Source organism: Mytilus galloprovincialis, chromosome 3 (assembly GCF_965363235.1).
Source record: "Mytilus galloprovincialis chromosome 3, xbMytGall1.hap1.1, whole genome shotgun sequence".
Classification (NCBI taxonomy): domain Eukaryota; kingdom Metazoa; phylum Mollusca; class Bivalvia; order Mytilida; family Mytilidae; genus Mytilus; species Mytilus galloprovincialis.
Window position 1 is genome coordinate 75241604 of NC_134840.1, and position 24276 is coordinate 75265879.

The 24276-nt window shown below is 31.5% G+C and overlaps 1 protein-coding gene across 1 annotated transcript; it reads right to left on the reverse strand.

Moving 5' to 3' along the window:
* Positions 1-702: 702 nt before the first annotated feature.
* LOC143068935 (ras-related protein Rab-4B) lies at positions 703-12062 on the reverse strand. Its single transcript, XM_076243328.1, has 7 exons — positions 11948-12062; positions 10237-10317; positions 9733-9847; positions 9366-9428; positions 8784-8938; positions 6990-7085; positions 703-6207 (listed from the first exon to the last, which is right to left on the reverse strand). The coding sequence occupies exons 1-7, from the start codon at positions 12042-12044 to the stop codon at positions 6095-6097; spliced, it is 720 nt and encodes a 239-aa protein (XP_076099443.1). The 5' UTR covers positions 12045-12062; the 3' UTR covers positions 703-6094.
* Between the last annotated feature and the right edge of the window lie 12214 nt (positions 12063-24276).

The following is a 24276-nucleotide window of genomic DNA, read 5'->3' on the forward strand; positions in this document are numbered from 1 at the left end:
AGTGTTATTGTCCGAAGTGTGGACGACAGACAGACAGACGGACGGACAATGGTATACCATAATACGTCCCGTCTAAAAGACGACGGGCGTATAAAAACCCAGTTTGTGGCAACTTTACCGTCCATTCCTTGTTACCAAATAAATTTGATTACGCTATTTTAACATTGAACGAATTGTTTAAACCAGATTCATCATATTAAGACAATTGATATTTTATAGCGTATCTGTCTATGTTGTGATGTTGTACTTTTGTTTTAGAAAAGGGAGAAGGTTTGGTACCATTTAAATGTTTAATTAATCCCGCTGCAATTGTTTGCACCTGTCCTAAGTCAGGAATCTGATGTTTAGTGGTAGTTGTTGTTATGTGGTTCACAAGTGTTTCTCGTTTTTATATAGATAAAGACTGCTGGTTTTCCCATTTGAATTGTTTTACACTAGTATTTTGGGGCCCCTTTTTAACTTGCTGTTTGGTGTGAGCCAAAACTTTGTGTTATATTTTTGAAACCTAGTAACCCCTTAGTCAGGTGGTTCTGTAAGGGTGATGTAACATCCTGACTATTGAAAAAAAAAAACTTTGTGTTGAAGGATGTACCTTGACCTTTAATGGTTTTATTAAATTGTTACTTGGATGGAGAGTTGTCTCATTGGCACTCCTCCCACATTTTCCTATATCTATCAAGGGCTATAAAGTAAAACTCAAAGTATGATAATGATTTTTTTTTATTTGTTGTGGAAACAAATGTCTCAAAAATATCAGATTCATCCATTGGATTTAATATTGTCATGGAAACATGTCTGTGTTTTGATGCATTACCATTTTACTTGTAATCTAAATTTGCCATAATTAAATGATCTGTATGTTAAAGGTACTGGACCCAATATTTTCATGAAAGGATCTTGCATTATAAGTTTAACTTTTCGCAGTTAGATAAATATCAATATATGTAACAGCAGTGCTTACAACCAAACTGGAATTTTTTCAGTAATTGTTAAACAAACTTGAATAGATCTATTATATTGTAACTTTGCGCTATTTTCATGAAAAATTTGCATTCTGCAATATTGCCGTAATTAAGACTGTATCATCTCAAAGGTTTTATTTATAGGAAAACATAATTTAGACCTAAATAGTTAATAAATTTAAATAACTTTTTAAATGATAAAAAAAATCCTTGATTACTAATTTGACATTTGAAAAAAAATCAGAGTAATTGTATAATAGAAATATCTTTAGCAGAAATAGGGATCAAGTTAATTCCTGATATAAATGCTTACTCATTTAAACATATAAAAACTACAGATCATTTGTGTTCTGTTTGTTGGAAGTCTACAGGAATGTCAAGAAACAATACTACCACATAAAACAAATATCAGTATAAAGACGAGATGTCATACAGAAAATGGTGACCTAATTATAATAATCACAAAGTGCTTGACACTGATAATTCACACAAACATGCAACCTCCACAGTTCTACAAAATTTATCTGTGGTGTTATTATGCAAGAAATTATACAACAATTTATTCTGGTAAATGCATGATATATTTTGCACAACATAAAAACAATGTATGGTTTTTTACCACAAACAGTAAACCCTATCTAAAGTCGATTTCAGTTTAGGCAGTTGTCCAGTTTACTCATGGTTTCACTGTTCTTTGCATATTACAGATACTGACATATAACAATGGACCTGAACCTTATTTCTAGTAAATTGTATTTATTGTCAAAAAAATTTTCTCTCAAATTTCACGGTTTCACATCTTTTAAATTTGTTGTTATCAATTTTTTTTTATACACAAGTGATCTTGTTCTTGAAATTTCTGACACCATTAATTTTACAAGGATTTATATTTGCCCAAATTTTAAAATACTAAAATGTTGAACTGAAAAAGTATAAATCAAAAGTTGATACATCATTATGCTTGAGATAGTAAAAGCAAGTGGATATAGTAATTAGCAATTATATAAAGTCCAAAAACTAATGATTTTTTCAACAGTTAAGGCAAATTGGAATCATGAATGAGATTATATATTAGATATAAAAGCATAATACAATGTGCATGTACTATGAAAGTATATAGTTCCTGTAAAACCTGCATGAAAATGCAATTTGCATGAACAGGGGCAGATCCAGTCATTTTAAAAAGGGGGGGGGGTCCTAACCCAGGACAAAGGGGGGGTTCCAACTACATGTCCCCATTCAAATGCATTGATCGTCCAAAAAAAAGGGGGGTTCCAACCCCCGGAACCCCCCCCCCCTGGATCCGCGCCTGATAAAAAATAAAATTTCAATTGTTATTTTAGTTTCTTCAAAAGTTGAAAGAATATTTTTCAATATTCACATACAAATTGTGTTTGGCCACATGAAAATTTACATTGACTTGTTAAAACACTTTACAGCATAGTTCAGAATTTCATCTTCATTTTATAAATTTACCACAAATTCTATGGAAAAAGTAATTCATTAACTACTCAAATGTGTAAATTATTGAAAATTTGATGTTCAAGAACATTTTTAAATTAGCTGTTAATTCTAAAAAGTTGAAATATATAATTGCTGTGTTTTAGGTCTGATATAAAAATATGAAGTATGAGATTATACATGATCAAGTAATGTCATGTATGTATTTCATTAAATGATATAAATGATCAATTAACTTATAAAATAATACATACACCTCATAAAAACAATCGATTTCATACAAATACACATAAGATTGAATTTAAAATCACTCTTGCTCGTTTTTGAGTTTAAGGAATCATTGTGAAACAGTGACTACTGGTTATGGCAATTAAGAAAAAACACTATAGTTTATGACCCTGTTTTACATATGTTATTTGTTGAAAAAAGCAGAGACTGTCAGCATGACTCATTAAAAATCAGCTGCATTAGATGTACATGTGTTATATTAGATGTACATGTGTTATATTAGATGTACATGTGTTATAATACACAACAAAGAGTGATTTATAATTCAATGACATGAAGTGTACTGTTATAATCAATACAAAATTGTACATATAACTTGACAAAAACTCTACCAATGCTATGGTTTCATTCATTTTCCTTGATTCCAAATTTAATGGATTGAAGAAAAATATAATTTAGTTCTTTTGTGGTTTTAAAAAAATCAGCATACAAGCCTAAAGTTAATTTGTATTTGTTTGAACATTTGAATTTGCAGTTCATCTATGGCCACAAAATTACTGAAAATTTGGTATCTCACAATAATGAATACACAATTACAAGCCTACCATAACATGGTTCAAGCCAAAAAGGTATTTGTTTCAATTTTTCCTTTCATTATTACAATAAACCTTTAAATGCACATTTCAAAAAGAATCCTTGTTTGAATTCATTCCTTTGATAAAATGAAAATTTATAAGGGTTCCGCGGAACCCAGTGTCTCGCCTACTTTTGCTGTTCGCAGGCTCAACAAAAATGAGGAAAAAAATTATTCCTCTTGATACTATCTTGATTTTAAGAAGCTTCTGTTTACTTTTGGTAAAAATCCAGGATAGTTTATGAATCTAATAAATGTTTTAAAAACTTTAACTGCAGACTGTATGTAATGTTAACTGGAAGAAAAACTCAGTCCATTTACCAGTAAAATACAGATACACATGTACAAAATTTTAACAAAATTTCTTTCTAGATACTAGCTTTTGATCATATACAAGCATATGTCCAAGTTTGGTATGTCCAAAATAGAATAAGAAAGTTATTAAAATTTTAAAAACTTTAACCACAGAGTGAATGTGATGTTTCCTGGCAGAAAATCGAAGTCCATTTAAAAGTAAAAAATGGAAAAAATGAAATTTAATTTTTACAAAATTTACTTCTGGATACTATTTTATGATCATAATCAAACTTCTGTCCAAGTTTGGTAGACATCTAGTAAAGTTTAAGAAAGTTATTAAAATTTCAAAAACTTTAACCACAGAGTGAATGTTATGTTTCCTGGCAGAAAAACTCAGTCCGTTTATAAGTAAAATATGGAAAAAATGGGAATTTTATTTTTGCAAAATTTACTTCTGGATATTATCTTATAATCATAAACAAGCTTCTGTCCAAGTTTGGTACAAACCCAAGATACTTTAAGAAAGTTATTAAAGTTTTAAAAACTTTAACCACAGAGTGAAGAAAAAGTCCATTTATAAGTAAAATACAGATAAAAATGGAATTTTATTTTTACAAAATTTACAAAATTTACTTCTGGATACTATCTTTTGACCATAAACAAGCATCTGGCCAAGTTTAGTAGAAATCAAGCATAGTTTAAGAAAGTTATTAAAATTTCAAAAACTTTAACCAAAGAGTGAATATTTGTGGACGCCGCTGCCGCAGGCAATGCTGACCGAATGTAGGATCGCTATGTCTCGTTTTTTTGACAAAATCAAATAAATAACCTCTATCCCCAGACTTGATCTGAGCTATAGAAAATCATTGGTATATGAAGAAAATCACTTCATCACAAAATACAAACTTATGTTTCCTATTCCTTGCACAAACCTCATAACATTTAATAAAAGTATACAAATACTCTACAAAAAAATGTGATAGGACACAAATATATTTATATATTAACAAGCACTCTTACAACAAAACATCTACAACAAATCACTCACTATTATCTTACATGTGTGTAACACTTAATTTTCTGAATTTATATTCTTATTTTCAAAATTTCATGTGTAATCCTATGTACAACAGGTAAAATACATAATCAAGTTAAGCAAAATGCTTTAATTTCAAAAATGCTTTTCCTAATACATTTATTTAAGTTAAAAGTTAAGAACATACAAATGCACTTCTTGAGATAACATTCATTTTTTTCTATAAAATTCCAATAGAATGGATATAAATTAATAGCACTATTTAATAAAGCTATAATTTGAGGAAAAAATACATTGATACTTATTGAATCATTTTAAGATAAAAATCATTTAACTCTTAATTTTAAATGTGCGGGCCTTTTTTATCAATTCTATAAATAATTTCTTCATGAAACTGTCCTAACAAATTACAATTGATATCAATACAGTTATATAACAAATGACAAAATGGACTGTGACAAAAACAAATATTATAGCATTGCTGAATTGTTAATAATTAGATATAGGAAGATAGTAAGCCTTATTTGTCCAACAACAACAATTGTAATGTTGCTAGATTTCCCAAGATGATCCTACATGTACAAAAATAACATAATGTCATGAATGTATATCACTTTTGGAAGAGATCAGAATTAGTTAGAAATAAAAGAACAACTATTGAAAGATAAATAAACCACATTTGATGTGTTGATTTTAAATTGCACAATACTAAAGGAAGTACATATACTGTGGATTCATTATTATTGGTTGGATACCAATTTTCGTGGATTTCGTGGGAACAGTTGAACCACGAAATTAAATGTTCAACGAATGACAAATTTTTTCATGACTTGTATGCAGACTTCGGCAAAACCACGAAATCAAATATCCACGAACATGTAAGTTTTCCTCAATCCACGAAAATTGGTACCCACGAAAATAAATGAATCCACAGTATTCAGGAAATGGTTAAGAGAACTTGGAATTTAGTAATGGTCTCACTATGTTCAGTTTATCTGACATTTTTCTCACTCTTTTCAAGTACAATCTACAGATTTCTGAATTCACAGTAATTAGTGTATAATGCCATGGATTTGGACAAAATTGGATCAAACATAGACACTTACAATCCACATCGTTAATTCATATCCTAGCAATGCTAATAAACCAGAAAAACATTAAATTTCAAAACTGACAGATCTTTAGATGCATCACATAAATATCAATATACCAGTACCTATGTACTTGTATTAGCACATCACAACCAATTTCAAAAGCAGATATATGAGAATATCTAACTTTTCAGTGTTCTATATAATACTTCGAAGCAAGAATAAGTTAGCTATGTCTAAATAGACAACTACAATGGGAGATAACTCATCCATTAGCTATGTCTAAATAGACAACTACAAAGGGAGATAACTCATCCAAAGTATAAAGAACAGTTATATAGGTTAGCATATACAAACAACATAGATAAATGAAAGACTACAAAGGCTAACAGTCACAGATTCCTTTCTTCTGTCGCTGTTGTTCTCTTTGCTGTAGACGACGTAACGAACTATCACCATATTGTATACCTGATCCCATTCTCTCAGGGTCTAATTCACCTTAAAAATGATAAAAATCTTATATTAGAATTGTCATTATGAATACAATATAATTTGTGGATTCCATGTTTATATTTTACAACATTAGAAATCATATTAGTATCACATTAGCATCAACACTTATCACATTTAGAATTTAGAATGGAAATGGGGATTGTGTCAAAGAGACAACAACCAGACCATACATATTCTTTCCAACATAAAAAAGATATTTTTATTGAAAAGAATTTACTTTTAGAAAGTTGATCCATAACATAACGTCAACTCCTGTACCCCTATTTTGACATTTTTACCTATTATGTCTGTTTGTTTTGTTCACAGGTCATTGGCAATATAATGGAATTTTATGTGACTGTCATACAAGTGAGAGGTTTAATTAGCTATAAATCCATGTTTATAAGAAAATGTCTGTATGAAGTCAAGAATATGACAGTTATCATCCATTCTTTGATATGTTTGCTTTTGTTTTTGCCATTTGATTAGGAACTTTCCGTTTTGACTGTTCCTCAGAGTTCAGTTTATTTTTTATTTCACTTTTTACTAAAATGCACAGATAACCAATGTGAATAATATATGATTCAACTTTGACAGAAAAGCACACATGGTAAAATAATCTGTCAATTTCAGTTCATGACTGATAATTGTGCGTCTTAAAAAGAAAAAAAAAAGAAAGATTAGTTAAAGTTTTACTGTCTACACTGAACTAATGGAGTGTACCCTAAGGAAGATGAGTTGAATCTTTTAATGTTGTTATTTCTATTGTATATAACCTGAGAACAGACCTGATTCAATCTTGGTCAAAATATTTCTTGCACACTTCAGAAATGTTTCTTCAATATTTTCTCCTGTCAATGCACTGGTCTCTAAAAACATCAGTTCTACAAAATAATAAAAAATTATCATACAATATGTTTTGAAAAGATCACTTAGTAAAAATGTACAACCAATAATAAATCATTTTACATGTGTAGCAAGGTTGAAAGTAAGAAATATTGTAAAAAAAATCTAAAAATTAATCTTTTTAAGTGAATTTGTTTGCAACCCTGCACTTATTATGAAAGATAGTATTCATATGTGACCCTGCACTACTTGGGAAAGATAGTACAGTCGAACCTCGTTGTGTCGAAGTCGAAGGGACCGAACCAAAGTATTCGACTCATCCGAGGTTCGACTCATCCGAGGTCGAGTGTGTCGTAATAAATTTTGAATGCATGAAATACGGTATGAGATTTATGTAAACTATATAGAATGAACAGTGTGCCTTTTTTTTCTATATGACACTTTATAATTGTGTATTCAATTGCCATCGTTGGTCCTTCGTAATAATTAAAAACACAAGTACAGATACTTATCATGCACAAATAAAATCAATAGTCTACACAAATATTCACAAAGGTCAGTCGTTATAAATTATGATATCACTCGTGGCACGAAATAAGTTCTGAACAGTCTCTGATGAGGTCGTCTGCTTTACATTAAATAATTATGAATTTATAATAATTGTCCTAATCCTTTACTTTTATCTATGGTAATTAATGAGTTTTAAATCTAACGATTCATTTTATCTTGGCTTGGGTCATTTAAATTCGTTTCGTTTTATCTCAGATGAAAAATGTTCAACACACTAACATTCCGCTGAACGATCAACAAAGGTGTTAATAAGTGCAGGGTTGCAAACAAATTCACTAAAAAAGAAGTTCGTTTCTGTGTGTGTTACATTTTAACGTTGTGTTTCCGTTGTGTTGTTTGTTTTCTCTTATTTTTGAGTGTGAATTCACATTACTATAAGACATGTCACAGTACTTATCTATCCCAAATTCATGTATTTTGTTTTGATGTTATATTTGTTATTCTCATAGGATTTTGTCTAATGCTTAGTCCTTTTCTCTGTGTGTGTGTGTGTGTGTTACATTTTAATGTTGTGTCGTTGTTCTCTTATATTTAATGCGTTTCCCTCAGTTTTAGTTTGTTACCCCAATTTTATTATTTGTCCATGGATTTATGAGTTTTGAACAGCGGTATACTACTGTTGCCTTTATTTAATTAGCGGTCACCATAAACATGTCATTTTAACTGTTATACAAACAAGTATGTTTACACAGCTTTAATCTCTTTTGAAAATGATTAGTTGACATAAGAAATACATCCGCCTTAAATTTTTATCATTAGGTCTGCATCTTTCGAAAATTCTTACTTTCGAAGTTCGAGACATCGGGGTCAATTTACATTAATTTTACTTCCACGGGACTATAAAATTTACTTGACTTAACCGAGTATTCGAATCAACCGAGTTCGACTCATCAGAGATAATTATGCATTGAACAAACAGGTATTTAACCGGGACCGAGAAATTACTTCGATTCATCCAAGTTTTCGACACAATGAGGTTCGACTCATCTCCAAACCTCCACTTTTTGTGAAAGATAGTATTTATATATGACCCTGTTTTTATTGTGAAAAATAGAATTCATCCATGACCCTGCACTTATTGTTAAAGTTAGTACTTATCAGCAATACTGCACTTTTTGTGAAAGATATTTTTATCTTCATAGATAGTATTGATCTAAGAATCATACCATTTTCTTGTGCAAATCTACTGGCCTCTAGAAATGTAACTTCTCTCTCAGCTTCCAGATCTTTTTTATTTCCTACAAGGATGATGACAATGTTCGGACTGGCCAGCGTCCTAGCATCTGTCAACCAGTTTGTTAAGGCATTGTAAGTCTCTCGACTGAAATATAATAAAACAAACTTTCAAATTTTTATGATTGAAAACAGTTTTTATATTCTTTTTTGTCAGTATAGGAATTACAATTTTACAAACCTCAAAAAGAAATTTCAAAAATCAAAGGTCATATTTCACAATAAAAACAGGAAAACACTGTACTTCAAATATAAAATAAATACACTTCAATTTTTCAACATTGGTATGTCAATAATTTCCTCATGCCACTTGTTAAATCAAAAGTTATCTTTCTGTTGTACTGACTAGATTGGTTTTTTTTTACTAAATTGCATAATCATCTTTGAATCTCTTTAATCGTGTGCAATTGTGCATATGAAAATACTGTGTCACAGTGGTCAGAGGTTAACCTTGAATTTTGAGTATTCAACACAGAAAATTTGATTTACGCACCTGCTGACTAAAGATGACTTACCTTGTTATATCATACACAAGAAGGGCACCCGCTGCACCTCTGTAATAACTTCTTGTTACAGATCTGAAATATATCATTTGGAGATTAAAAAAAGTTCAAATCAGTCTTCAACATAAAACAAACAAAACCTTCAAATTTTTTTTTTCTATTCTCAATTTTATATCAATAATTATGACACTACATTCTGATAGTATCCATACATCCTTTATTATCAAATATATTAATCAGTAATTGTAAACGATTGTGAGAGCACTCTGTTTAAAGTCTTCATATATTCACAAAGTTGTCATAGCAACCAACATTTATCACTTTACCATGTTTACACCAAAACTTTTGTTCAAGGTACTTTGCTATCCTGGTCACCTACCTGAATCTTTCCTGACCAGCAGTGTCCCAGATCTGTAACTTCACTGATTTACCACCAACATTTACCACTTTACTCCCAAACTCTACTCCAATAGTGTGATTAGAATCTTGTTTAACTGTAAAATTTACATTTTTTTATCAGTATCACCAGTTTACAAATCACTTTGTTTGACACGGCTGAATTTTCTATAGACATGCATAAAATGATAGATTGAAGTCACTTTTTTTCATTGTTTTTACTTTTGTTGTTCTAATAATTGTAATTTCAAAAGATAGTAGATACCCTGTTCACACCTTTAACTATATTTGGTAAAAAATCTCAAATTGTAAAAAAATCTTTAGTAATGAGAAGAAATTTGTCTGTAAAATGAAAAAGAATTTTGAAAAAAATAACAGCAGATTTGTATGATATTTCAGTATATAAAATTACTGTAAAAGAGTTGTCAATCTCTTAAAGTTTGCATTAAAATGAAGTTTGAAATCAAATAAGTATATTTTTACTTACATTTATTTTCTATAAACTGATGTAAAATACAAGATTTTCCTGTACCAGCACTCCCTATCACCAAGAATTTAAATAAGAAGTCTGAAAAATGAAATATAATGTTGGTATACAGCAATTATTTACAATACAGTTATTGTAAGTATGAAATACATGTACATGTATAAAGAACATGCATTTTTTATGAGCAGAGGCCAACTTGCTTGAATGTGTAAGCACTATTTACTGAAGTAAGTCAGAAATGTCATTAGTGGTTATCTCCAGTCTAAAGATGTTTTTTTTCGTCCTTCAGTGAAGTTGTTTTTGATGGCAGATATTTAATACTGTGTTGAAATTATTTACAACTATATATTCTGAGCTGACTTCAAGGGAATCCGGGTCCGTTCGCGCCCATTCACGTTCGCACCCACTCATGTTCGCCCCCTTTCACTTTCGCACCCTACATGTTCGCACCCAAAGTCCGTTCGCACCCTACATGTTCGCTCCCAATTTTAATTGGTTTTGTGTTTAATAACTTTTAATCAAGTTTTGGCAAGTAGTATTCTTATAAGTATAATTGTCCTCAAAATAAAGTGAGACAGCGTTTTTTTTTGTGTTGAATAAATCTTAATCATGTTTTGGATAGTGTATTGTTAAAAAAAATAATATTCCTTTCTAAATAAATTGGGATTCTGTCGTTTTATTTTGTGTTGAATAACTCTTAATCATGTTTTGGTTAGTGTATTGCTATATTTTATTGTTTCATAGTTTCAGATCAACGGTACCAAGCTGTTAAAAACAATTAATAAATTATCTTTTGTGTTTTACAAGTTTAAAATCTTCAATCTTTTACTCATACCAAGCTAAAAATAAATTCAGTATTTACACGAAAGCAATTAAAAACAACAATCATGATTTTCCAATTATTCAACTGGAATTTGAATTAAAATTGGGCGCGAACGTGTAGAGTGCGAACGGACCTTGGGTGCGAATGTGCGAGGTGCGAACGTGTAGGGTGCGAAAGTATATTGGGCGCGAACGGACCTGATACCACTTCAAGGTTGACATAAAATATAAACTATGCACAACCCACATCTCCTTTTAATCAAATTATTATTATATGTGTTATTGAGTTGCAGTTTCTTTGACCTGTATCCAACATTCTGTTCTAGACTATTTAACATTTTAAATTTCAAAATTCATATACAATGTATGTATGTCATATATATTGATGCATTTAACTTTTATATCTAGTGGATGCTAGGCCTTAAAACTTTCCAAACAGCACAGGTAAGTCTGTACACAGAGTAGTTTTTGAGGTGAAAATACAGCCATATTTGTCTATTTGTTATGATGAACCTTAAGGGTCTAACTCCTGTTGAAACCATTCATGTATATTCTCAATAGAAAAGAAGAATAACATGATTGATGCACTAAATGGACCAGAACAAGAAAATGATGTAGCCTGTAGTGTAGGACAAAAAAAGAGAATCAATAAAAAGACAATATGCCATAACATGCCTTGGTAGTATGATTTTACAATTATATGCCTAATTCTGCGATGTCATATTCTAAAAAAGATCTAAATAATGTCACTGTCAAAAAAGTGTGATGACAGACGACGAGCCAAACAAGTAGACAGGATGTTTCACTTCCGCGCAGAAAAATGAGTGAACTACGAAATCCACGACATCTGGACAGCTGTATTTACAGCATTCAAACACCATTCAATTACCGTATGATTCAGACATTTCCAAACTACGACTTGACGCATTAAATTGACCTGGTAAGGCTAAAAGGATTCTATTTTCAGTGTTGACAGCTGATATCATGAAATCTCGTTCAACTTTTTGACGAGACTATGACTAAAGGTTCGTACAAACACGGAAAGAAACTGATTAATATCCGAAATAGAACCCTTTTTTACCCAGTAATCAGGGCCGTAACTTGGGTCCGAACTTTGACCTGTAATTATTAACATTAAATACAATGTGACCACTGATTTTTTTTCTTAATAAAATCAGTGTCCGTAAAAATTACCCGTCTTCCTTCGATTTCCTTACGTTAAGAAACATCAGTATTGCTGGATCCTCATGGAAGCAATTAAAATTATGCAAACAATTATTATCTGTATTAATTTAAAGATATACTGGTAAGTTAAAAAAAAAACATATAAAGCAAGATCATAGAACGCAAGATATTTTTTTTTTATCGAGGACTTTAAATTTCAATATTGTTGAAAGCTGAACAGACATGTATAAACTACAACCAGGGACTTTCTATACTAGTATATACTTAATATAGAAAGTCCCTGCTACAACGAATGGGAGTGTTTAACTAAGTAACTAAGGCATTGACCATAATGTTCTGGTATGATCGGGAGATGTTAAAAAAATGATCCAACAGCTGATTCAGCCGGTAACGAATGTCCGATATCATACAAGAATCACAATACAAAGGGAACTTCCTCTGCTTAATTGAGCCCCTAAATAATTGTGAATAGTTAGGTTTTATTCAAAATTGTGGAAAGCAAAGTTTCATATGTGTTCTCGTACGAATACTGAATAACAGACGGACGGCCACACGAAAAAATAAAAATAAAACAAATACTGTAACGGTTCACTATCGATCAAAAATCCAGACAATGACAGATATATCATGTATCATGATAACACTGTTAAAACTGTAAACTTGTGTTGTTCATGATATAAATTCAAGTTCTTCATTTTATTACTTTTAAAAAAAATTGGTGTAGAAAATAGTTACGGCCCTGGGAATTATTTTAAAAGGATCCTTGATGGGGTTTACAGAATAGAGAATAAAGGAAGAAATATAAATGATAAATAATACTAGCATGAAAAAAATAAATCCTGAATACAGAAAAAAAAGGAACCTCCATCCAGCGCCTATGATTGATCTGACATCAATCAAGCTTTAAATGCTGATCTTTTAAAAAGGGTAATTTAGCAGTCAAATTCAGTGGCGGATCCAGAAATTGTCTAAGTGGGGCCACTGACTGCCTAAGAAGGGACCCGCTCCGGTCATGCTTCAATGATTCCTTTTATAATCAACCATTTTTTTCTCAGAAAAGGGGACCCGCCCCCCTGCCCCCAAAATCCGCTTCTCAGTGAAATTCATCATAGACCCCTCATCATTAGCACTGCCGTGTGTATTTTAGTCTAGACGCCATATCTATTTAACTATTGAGATTCAACCCGAAGACTATCGGTCGGTCGTATATATATAATCTATATGGATACAAATAGTTGCAATTAAATATCCACGGTCTGTTTGATTTAATATTGTAGGTTAAAAATACTTGTATGAGAACTAGTTTTTGTGGATCGAACCAGACAATCAAATGGATTACCCTTGTTTCACTTTCAATGTTGACGGCATTTATTTCCTTTAAACAACTGAACATGCCTAATTTATGTGTTACCCGGCTCTAGATAACTGAGGTGTTAAATTTTGAAGAAGGATTCAATGAGGTCAAATAATTCACTTAGGGCAAGTGAATAATTCAGCATCGATATTTGTCAGCTTATTTTTGACAACATTGAACCAAATTGACTGCTCAAAGCGAATTATTATTTCACTTTTATTAATAATTGAATTACAAATATCATACTTTATTTTTTCATCATATTTCGTAGTGGATGCTCCTTTAAGGTTTGTAATGTGATTTTGAATTTTCAATGTCTAGATATCTTAAAAAGTTTATGATACATCTTGAAGTTAGAAGAAATAGTAAAATGGTTTGCAAAGACATTGACAACACAGACACCCATCATACGAATGTGGTTTGTAATGCTTGTCTGTTAGCAATTTCTTTAGATAAAAACCTGCATCGTCAAAATCACCAATCATCAACATGTCTGTAGTTGTTTGGTAAACGATCTTTATTGCAGTTTTATTAGTCAACCCTTGGACTGTGAACAATCCAGAAGATGAAATTGGTTTAAGCATCTTTCGGCCTAGATAAAACTGTTATCAATATTCATCGAATATATCTCGGAAATCTAATGGGACTAAACTGTGCACCACTTATTGCGGAACCGTTTCTGTATTGTTATGGGTTACAATTTATGATTAAAATCAGCAATGACCCGTCGAAACAATATCTGATACATACAATTAATAAAACTTAAGTATTTAGATGATATGTTGGCTCTCAATAATAAAGACGTCAGTATGTACATTAACGAGGTTTATCCTGCTGAACTGACTTTAAATAAAGCCAATACTAATAATGGACACTGTCCTTCTTGGATCTTGACATCTATGGACATCTTTTTGCACAAAAGTTATCATGATTAAATTTGACCAACATAGTAATATGTTTTTGTGACTTTAATTTTAGTATCAGGCATTTGACTCATTTGTAGTACATCTTATAAGATTAAGTGCCCCTGAAATGTCTCAATATATAGTTATTTGATTATAACTTCAACTAAGTTCATTATAAAGCCATATGACCTTGTGCAAAAGGTTAGGTGACATATATGACCTTAAAAAATGACAACCGGAAATGACCTTGAGAAAACCGGAAGTAGCTATTTTTGCACTTTTTTTCGTATCAAAGTACTCAGAATCCATATATTTTGTAATTTAAATACATTTACTAATCACTTAAGACTAGATGTGACTTTCTGAAAACCGGAAGTGGTCAATTATGGCCGGTTTACAGGCAAAAGTATATAGAAACTATATATTTTTGGAATCAGTGTGTAAGAAGCTATTATATGAGACCAAAAGTAACATTTACTTAACCGGAAGTAGCATATTATCTTCTTTAGTTCACTTTCAAATATATCAAAACCATTATTTATCGCATCAGTCTGAAGAAACTAGCTTCTTTTCAAAGTTTCTTTGATGTGGAAATGCCTTCAATTGTTCTCTGAACAATTGGTTTTTAATTTTGTACTAAGTATGATATAACAAATCATATTTTATAATTTGTCCGATTTGATAATTAAACGAATTGGATTTTGCTTCATACAACCAAGTTTTTTTTATCATGTTTAAAATTGTTTTCTGTAGTGATATAAAGAATATAAATATTCGCCAGATCAAGCCCTATTCAGTTTTTTTAACAACGCAATTGATTGAAATTTAATTTGATACGACCTGGAAATACATTTTTTTCTCTTTCAGACTTCTGATGGATCAAGCTAAGTTTTAATTTATTGACTATGAGGTGACTATCATATTATAACATAGATATTCTCTTAAATTTTCATAAATTTGGAAAAAGATCTATCTGACTAGGAAAACACAAGCCTTAATTTATTGCTTCATTTCGTCAGCATCAAGTCAAATTTAATATATAACTGTAACTCTATATGTTTTTTTTTAAATTTCAATGATTAATTTTTAATGTTCAGACAATGGGTTTCATCAAGTTTTAAGGTTTTATAATTTCAGTGTTTAATTTTTGCAAAAAATTGTGGCTTACATATAGTTTTGAGGAAAACACGCGGCTTTTCATGATATCTCCTTCGATGTTCATACTATGGATATTTAAAAAATATTTAAAAAAAAGTATAAGCCAGAGCAAAACTAGTGCTATATATTTATTTTCTTTCACTTCAGGATGTGCCATTGCTTGAAACTGTTTGGAATTCATGGAAAGATACTGCCTTGTGTTAGTAATAACGTTGTTCTGGATTTCTTTCCAACAGCTCAAGACAGTTCGGAGAGGAAATAGAGGTAAGCAATCTGTAGGTTTGTGACTATTTGAAAAAATGTCATCATTGAGTCACAAAATTCCCAACAGTAGTCTCATGATCAAAACAATAGCATAAATGTATTCAAAAATAATAATAATAAGTGGCAATTAATCGGTTACTGTTATATATAAGACAATATTGATAAGATATAAGGGAATTAAGGTCAAAGTTGTGTTATTATTTGTTTAACGTCTGATTGCGGATAGGTTTTTGATGGTCAGAGGCCGAAACCCAACACACATTAACAAACAAACAAATAAGACATATTTTCACAATATCAAAAAGAAATAGGATTTTGATGGCGACAGTTGAACTTCATAAATGGCCCATAATCGGCGAAAAACTGGATTGCACAGTTTTTTTGTTGTTTTTGTTTTTGTTTTTGTTTTTTTTTTTTGGGGGGGGGGGGGTATTTCTGATTTGATGATAGATATGTGAAGCAAAACAACTAAATAGTAAAAACAACTTTTTAATGAAATCGGGACAAAGAACACAATGATCTCACTGCTTTTACCGTACGATTTGTTTTTGAAAAGACAAAGAAGAAACAAAATCAAATCAGTTTTGACAGAAAGATAGTGATGCCATTGGGAATAAACCGACCGCTGACAGTGGTATTGACAAAGCAGAAATAAATGATAACAAGAATGTGTCCATAGTATTCGGATGCGCTATTCACATTTTCATTTTCTATGTTCATGGACCATGCAATTGGGATCAAAACTCTAATTGAGCATTACCATTAGAACAATCATATATTGATATATATGTGTACTAAGATTTAAGTTGATTGGACTTCTTTTTTATCAAAAACTTCCCTGACCAAAAAATGTAACCAAAAACTTTAACCTGGAGTTGGACGGAAGGACAGATAACCTGACGAACGCACAGACCGAAAAACATAATGCCCATAGATGGGGTATAAAAATCATGAATACAATACTATTTGAAAAATAAAAAAAAGTTCTGAAACATCATTGTGTGACTAGTACGTTATAATTTTGCTGAAATCAACGAACTATTCCGTCAAAGCCTTGGTTGAAAAAAACAAAAATGCCGTCATGTGTATTGGTCTGTAATTATACTTTTAAAAGGACATTGTAACAAACACATGAATTCGGCATCCATACCATCACACTTGTATGAGATACCGATGCACTTCTTGATTTAATGACCGTTAGCAGTGCGCCAGTATCTCTACGTTAAGGGCATACGATACAGTTACAGGGGAGGTAATGACGTTGCTAACGTAAAATGTTATTTTCGCGACGTCAAACTGTGACATATCGGGAAAAGATGCATTTTTCGACTGATTTTTATCATTCAAACTGATTTAATTTGAAAACGAGTTCATGGACCCCTATTTTTCGAAACGGCAATTTGTTTCATTTTGCAGGGAGATTATGTGACCCAAATTTTATAAAACTGTAAATAGAGGATTTTTTTTAATTTTGACAAACATGCAGCAAAAAATGACGTTTTTTCCTCAATTCATGAACATTTGATAAATATGAGTTATTTCTGAATTAAAAAAATGCATATTTTTTAGAATACTTATAAAATACAGAAATTAACGATTATTTAACAAAAAACAATTTGTGTTTATCTTTTATAACAAAAAAGTTATGTCTTTCTTTCGAAAAAGAAATTACGGCCACAAATCTGAATTTTGAGCAAATATACAAAATTTCGACCTCATTTTACTCAAAAAGTAGCACATGAAGGTATATTTTTTTATTACATATTTGATTTAATCAGGTAAAAAATAGCCTATATGCAAATTTTCTTGAACTTGTAAATACAGGATCAAAACTGTATCGTATGCCCTTAATTGCTTTATTTACCCATTTCGACGGGTTCTTTTTTTTTTTTTTATTATGCCTTGATGTTAAGGTGATTTGTAATTCTCTACTCAAAAGAAACTGTTTATCTTTTACAGTAATTAAAACTTGAATATTCTTTTTTTTTTACAGAATTTGGGAGCATTATCATCCAATGTACTTATGGTTATGACGAAGTTTCGAGTATCTCGAATTTTTACACAGGTATATATACATACATTTTGGTTCAAATAAAAAATAAAAAATTCTTTAATAATTATTATATCAAGTGACAATTATTGCAGAATTCATATACAGGTATGCATGATTACACAAAATCGTGTTCTTTTTTTTTTTTTTACACCAAATCGTTACTGAAGTGCGGCAACTGATTTTACAGTATGCAAAGGCTTGATTGATGCTCAGAAAATTATTTGATTAATTTAATTAACAAGTTTTCAGTACCGTTTGGACAATTTCTTAACAGTGTAGGATTATTCAGCGGAATTTGGAATGTTGTTTTGTTTTCTTGCTTTTAGACAGTTCTTGTCCATGATTGTTCTTGTCCAATCGTTTTTGATGTGTTTTGTTATTTGATTTTGCCATGTGATTATGGACTTTCCGAATTGATTTTCCTCTAAGTTCAGTTTTTTTGTAATTTTACTTTTTAGACTTTTTTAATTGTGTGCTTTAATTTTCAATTGATTTCAAACTGGAAAGTGAAATCGTTGTGGTAATTCACACACACAACTTAAAAATACAAGCTGCAATGACAAGTTTTTAACAAAGCTAGTGGCAAAGAATTGACTTTTGAAAATGAATGAAATGGTGAGAGAAGGTTTTCAATGAGAGCACTATTACCCCTATTGTATTGATCATTTGTATTGCTATCAAAATTTATTTCCTAGCACAGAAAAATCAGTGATATAAAAAAGATGTTGAACATCCTATCAAATAATCTAATCTAACCTTTTAACCTTGTGAAAATATTTTTTTTTTATGTTAGAAACGGAGCAAAAGTTCCTAGAGTTGGAAAAAAGATCCAACGTGTTGAATTCTAGATTTGAAAAGATAAAAGAAAAAGTACCGTTACAAGATCTAGAGGATCGTGATCAAATACAAGAGGATGTGGAATATCTTAAGAAAAGCTGGTTAACCAATATTCAGCTTTTAGCCTTCTTGATGTGGATCTGCTGGGAACCGCATATGATGGAGATTTGAAACACGATTTGGACGGTATCAGAGGTGATGTTGGTAAGTTACTCATTTACTATAGAAGGGAGGTGAAAGATACCAGAGGGACACTCAAACTCAGAAATCGAAAATAACCTGACAACGCGATAAATAAGAATAAAAATACAAAGAGACAAACAATAGTACACAAAGCACAGAAAACTAAAGACCGAGAAACACGAACTCCATCAAAACCTGGGGTGCCCTGGAAGGGTAAGCAGATCCTGCTTCACATGTGACACCCGTCATTTTACTCAAGTACAAACCCGGTAAAAATCTTATTCTTGGGATAGTGGACGGGATTGTTGTTACGACATATGGAACTATCCGCCATTATCTGTGAAACACATATTCAATAACTCATGATGGCGTCCTGAAAATTCACGAAGGGATGACTTCACCACTTGAAATTCTTGGTTTAATATTTTTTTTGTAAGCAGCAAGGGAATTATGATAGGAAATACAAGCCCTGGAATATCATATCAACTGGTTAAAATACACTTCGTATGCAGCCGCTGCTTGAATGTTGCTACATAGAAATGGAAAGTTCACAATTATAGGAAGCTAAAAGCACCTCTTTTGGCGGAAGTTTTGTTTTCAACCGACCCTCATTGTCAATTTCTAGATGTAAGTCAAGATATGAAGCAGACTTAACTGTATCTGCTGTATCCTCCGTTGAGCGCAATTAGATAGATGCGTTCAGCATAGTCACTAAATTTTGAATTATTTAGTGAGAGCATCATCCATATAGCGGAATCTAAAGCTAATTAAAGGCTACTGCTAACTTCTTTTATTTCTACATTAGAAGTTCCTGTATGAATATATATATAGTTCACAATTAAACTCCACCTATATTATTTGTATTTAATTTCCTCCTCTCTACCCAACCCACTTTCTCTTACTTCCGTGACTTTAAATACTAGATAACAAATCAAGAGTTGTTACTTTAAAATGATACATTTTTTTTTATAAATATAACAGATGTAGAAGTGACTGCTTTAGAAATGTCAATGCATGGAGATAAACTGTTATTGAATGATATTACCAGAGATGTTCAAATGTTGGAAAGTTATTTTGGTAAGTGTTTCAAGGATCTAGATCAGTTTGAGGAAACTGTACCTTTTTTATTCTCCGAAACTATTTGTAATACTAATTTTAAATTATCTATTGTGTAATAAGTTTATTAATATCGATTGATTTGTGGATTAATGGAAGGAGGATTAACGTCCAGCAGCAAAAAAAAAAAAAAAAACCATACATATTCAGGAGAGAACATGCATATTTGATATGAAAATAAACCATGATATACACATGTTAGACATACAGGCACAGTCGGTTTTTTTTTTTTATCTACTTCTTTAAAAAGCAGCAGTTCAATTTCTACTTCAATTTTATATACAAAATGGTTTTAATAGAAAATAACCGGAATTGCGTGGATTGCATTTAAAGTATAAAACAAAACAGCACAAATGGAAGGTTTTTTTTTTTTTTTTTTTTTTTTTTTTTTAATATTTGAGAATGTACAAGACAGTCAGATACAACCCCAAAACAGAGAAATGGCAATGGACACTTGATGCTTAATCTACGTTCTTATGCACCTCCATCCCCTCTGAAATAGGAAACGACATTGGAATGCATAAATTTATGTTCAAGGTCGCAACATATAATAAAAGACGCAACACCCAAGTCATAGTGAAATGCATTCCGATATGTTTTCCTATATATATAAGAGAGTCTTGAGTTTCAATGATTGAGTCAAAGTTACGAACCTTTTCGCTCAGTCGCATACCTCAGACTTAAACAGTTAGTCGACAAATATCTTGAAAATTGAATTGGATTTGTGGATAAATAATATAAACATACGGAAAACTTTCACATATAAAATAAAATTGAGAATGGAAATGGGGAATGTGTCAAAGAGACAACAACCCGACCAAACAAAAAACAACAGCAGAGGGTCACCAACAGGTCTCCAATGTAGCGAGAAATATATATATATATATAAAAAGAAGGTCACTGTACGGCCTTCAACAGTGAGCAAAGCCCATACCGCATAGTCAGCTATAAAAGGCCCCGAAATGACAATGTAAAACAATTCAAACGAGAAAACTAACGGCTTCATTTATGTACAAAAAATGAACGAAAAACAAATATGTGACACTTAAACAAACGACAACCACTGCATTACAGGCTCCTGACTTGGGACAGGCACATACATACATAATGTGGCGGGGTTAACATGGTTAAATAGTCTGAATTAATTGTAGTCGATATTTATGACTAATACCATGTAATTAAACATCCTTCAACTTCCAAGCTTTCTCACTTACTAGGTTATTTTTATCTATTTTTTAATTTTTTTTATCATTACAGGGCAATGAAGAGGAAACACAGACACAGAAATTTTACATTTATGCATTTTTATTCTTTTGGAATTAAAAAAAACCCATGTGTAATCGAGTTGTTCATTTAGTAATGTAACGAAAACCGAGCGGTCAGGCTTTGGTGTTAAACTATAAATGTGTAACCCTTAGTGTGTTGCTATAATAATGTGTTTTGTAATGTTCAATGTATAGGTATATATATGAACTAAAGTTATAACTGGCGACCTTTGGTAGCGTGGTACTCTGGTATCGTGGTACTTTGTGGTATTCCGGTAGATCCAAGGTTGGTTCTGTTTAGGTTTTTGTAAGAATAACAGACTCGTTAAATAAAAATCAACTTGTATTTACTTTAAGATGCATTAAATATCAACAATTCATACAAATAGTATATCTCTCTAACAAATAAACTAACAAATAAATACTTTGTTAACCTTAGAATATCGTGAATTAAAGAAAATGGATAGCGGAAATGTATATACCCCGAAAGTTTAGCTGTAGTTATAAATGGTAATCGGCAAATGGTAAATCAAATTCAATACCAAAAGATAACGTTTCTCTCGAGAAGATATTTTCTAAATGCAACTTGTTAAGGAACTAAGAGGGTTTGGATGGGGTTAAATGATTAAAGAATAATGCCCTTAAAAAATGAAGATTAGAGAATAACGGCAAAAAAAATGAAGATTAGAGAAAAAAGGGGTTATTTTTTTTAAGATTAGAGAAAAATGGGGTTAATTTTTTGAAGATTAGAGAAAAAAGGGGTGAAAATTAAATGTTTACAGAATAACAGATCCCCCCATCCAGACCCTCAACTAACAAGCCCGCATTATACGGAAGTAGTCTGCATGGTTACTACTTAGTCTCACGTACCGAAACCATTTACCAGAGTCTGGTAAATGGTTTCGGTACGTGTTTATTAAAATCGCTTGGAATTAGCGTGTGTTACTTGCCCAGGGTAAAGTCGTACTGAAGTCTTATCCGTTTTCTCCACCGTATTTATACTTAGGTAAATCAATCTACCGATTTGGTTTACCTTAACCATTTATTTTTGGCTTACCATTCACCTAAATTACCAAATCCAGAGCCGACTATTTTTGTTATGACGTCATTGTGTTGTACGTCATTTGAAGTAAACAATTCACAGGTGTTCCAATTGTAAAAACATAGACAAGAATAATAAAAAGTTAACAAAAAACATAGTTACACAAGAAATATATAATAGGAACAGTCAATTAACGGTAAGGTTTTTAACAACACCATCACACAATTTTAGGGAAAACAAGTTCCATTTCAAGGGAACCCCATTTCGTTACAGTAAGGTTCAGCCTTCAAAAAATCACAAACACAGAAGTATTAAATCACAAAAAAAAAAAGAATGTATATGTAGTATATATCAACCAAATACGAAATTACCGGCCTTATTTTTTTATGATTTAATTGATAGGTGACTCGCTTAGCTGCTGGAATGTAAGAAACTAATACAGCAGAGTGTTTTCGGGTATATTCGGCCACTTAACCTACTTTCTCGTCTACTGGTTACACACTAAAACGTAAAATGTATTTTTAGTCAAACATGGTGAATTTGGTTGTTAACCTATGGAATGTTAACGCAATATTAAATATCTGACTCAGGACAAGATATGGAAAAGTTCATGATCACATCAAACATCGTAGGGTGTTTTCGGCATAGATCGTCAAACTTCGGCCGGACTATTTCCGGCCATTCATTTTTCGATAGGATCCAGTCAAATTATTCATATTTGTAATGAATGCATCGGTTATTTTTTCGAAAGTTTTACTGATGATCCCACTCTTTTTCTTATGGTATCACTTGTTTCAACTGAACACCGTATATTGCATTTTAGCTGAGCTTTTCTCATCACTTGGCGTCCGGCGTCCGTCGTCGTCCGTCGTCGTCCTGCGTCCGTCGTCGTTAACTTTTACAAAAATCTTCTCCTCTGAAACTACTGGGCCAAATTTAAACAAACTTGGCCACAATCATCATTGGGGTACCTAGTTTTAAAAATGTGTTCGGTGACCCTGTAAACCAACCAAGATGGCCGCCATGGCTAAAAATAGAACATAGGGGTAAAATGAAGATTTTGGCTTATAACTCTGAAACCGAACCATTTAGAGCAAATCTGACGGGGTTAAATTGTTTATCAGGTCAAGATCTATCTTTTCTGACATTTTCAGATGAATCGGAGAAGCCGTTGTTTGGTTGCTGCCCCTAAATTGGTAATTTTAAGGAAATTTTGCCGTTTTTGGTTATTATCTTGAATATTATTATAGATAGAGATAAACTGTAATCAGCAATAATGTTCAGCAAAGTAAGATCTACTAATAAGTCAACATGACTAAAATGGTCAGTTGATCCCTTAAGGAGTTATTACCCTTTATAGTCATTTTTTACCAATTTTCGTAAATTTTTGTAATCTACAAAAATCTTCTCCTCTGAAACTACTGGGCCAAATTTAATCAAACTAAGCCACAATCATTATAAGGGTATCTAGTTTAAAAAATGTGTGCGGTGACCCGGCCAACCAACCAACCAAGATGGCCGCCATGGCTAAAAATAGAACATAGGGGTAAAATATTATAGATTTTGGCTAATAACTCTGAAACCAAAGCATTTAGAGCAAATCTGACAAGCGGTTAAATTGTTTATCAAGTCAATATCTATCTGCCCTGAAATTTTCAGATGAATTGGACAACTGGTTGTTAGGTTGCTGCCCCACAATTTGTAATTTTTAAAGAAATTTTGCCATTTCGGTTATTATCTTGAATACTATTATAGATAGAGATAAACTGTAAACAACAATAATGTTTAGCAAAGTAAGATCTACAAATGAGTCAACATGACCAAAATGGTCAGTTGACCCCTTAAGGAGTTTTTGC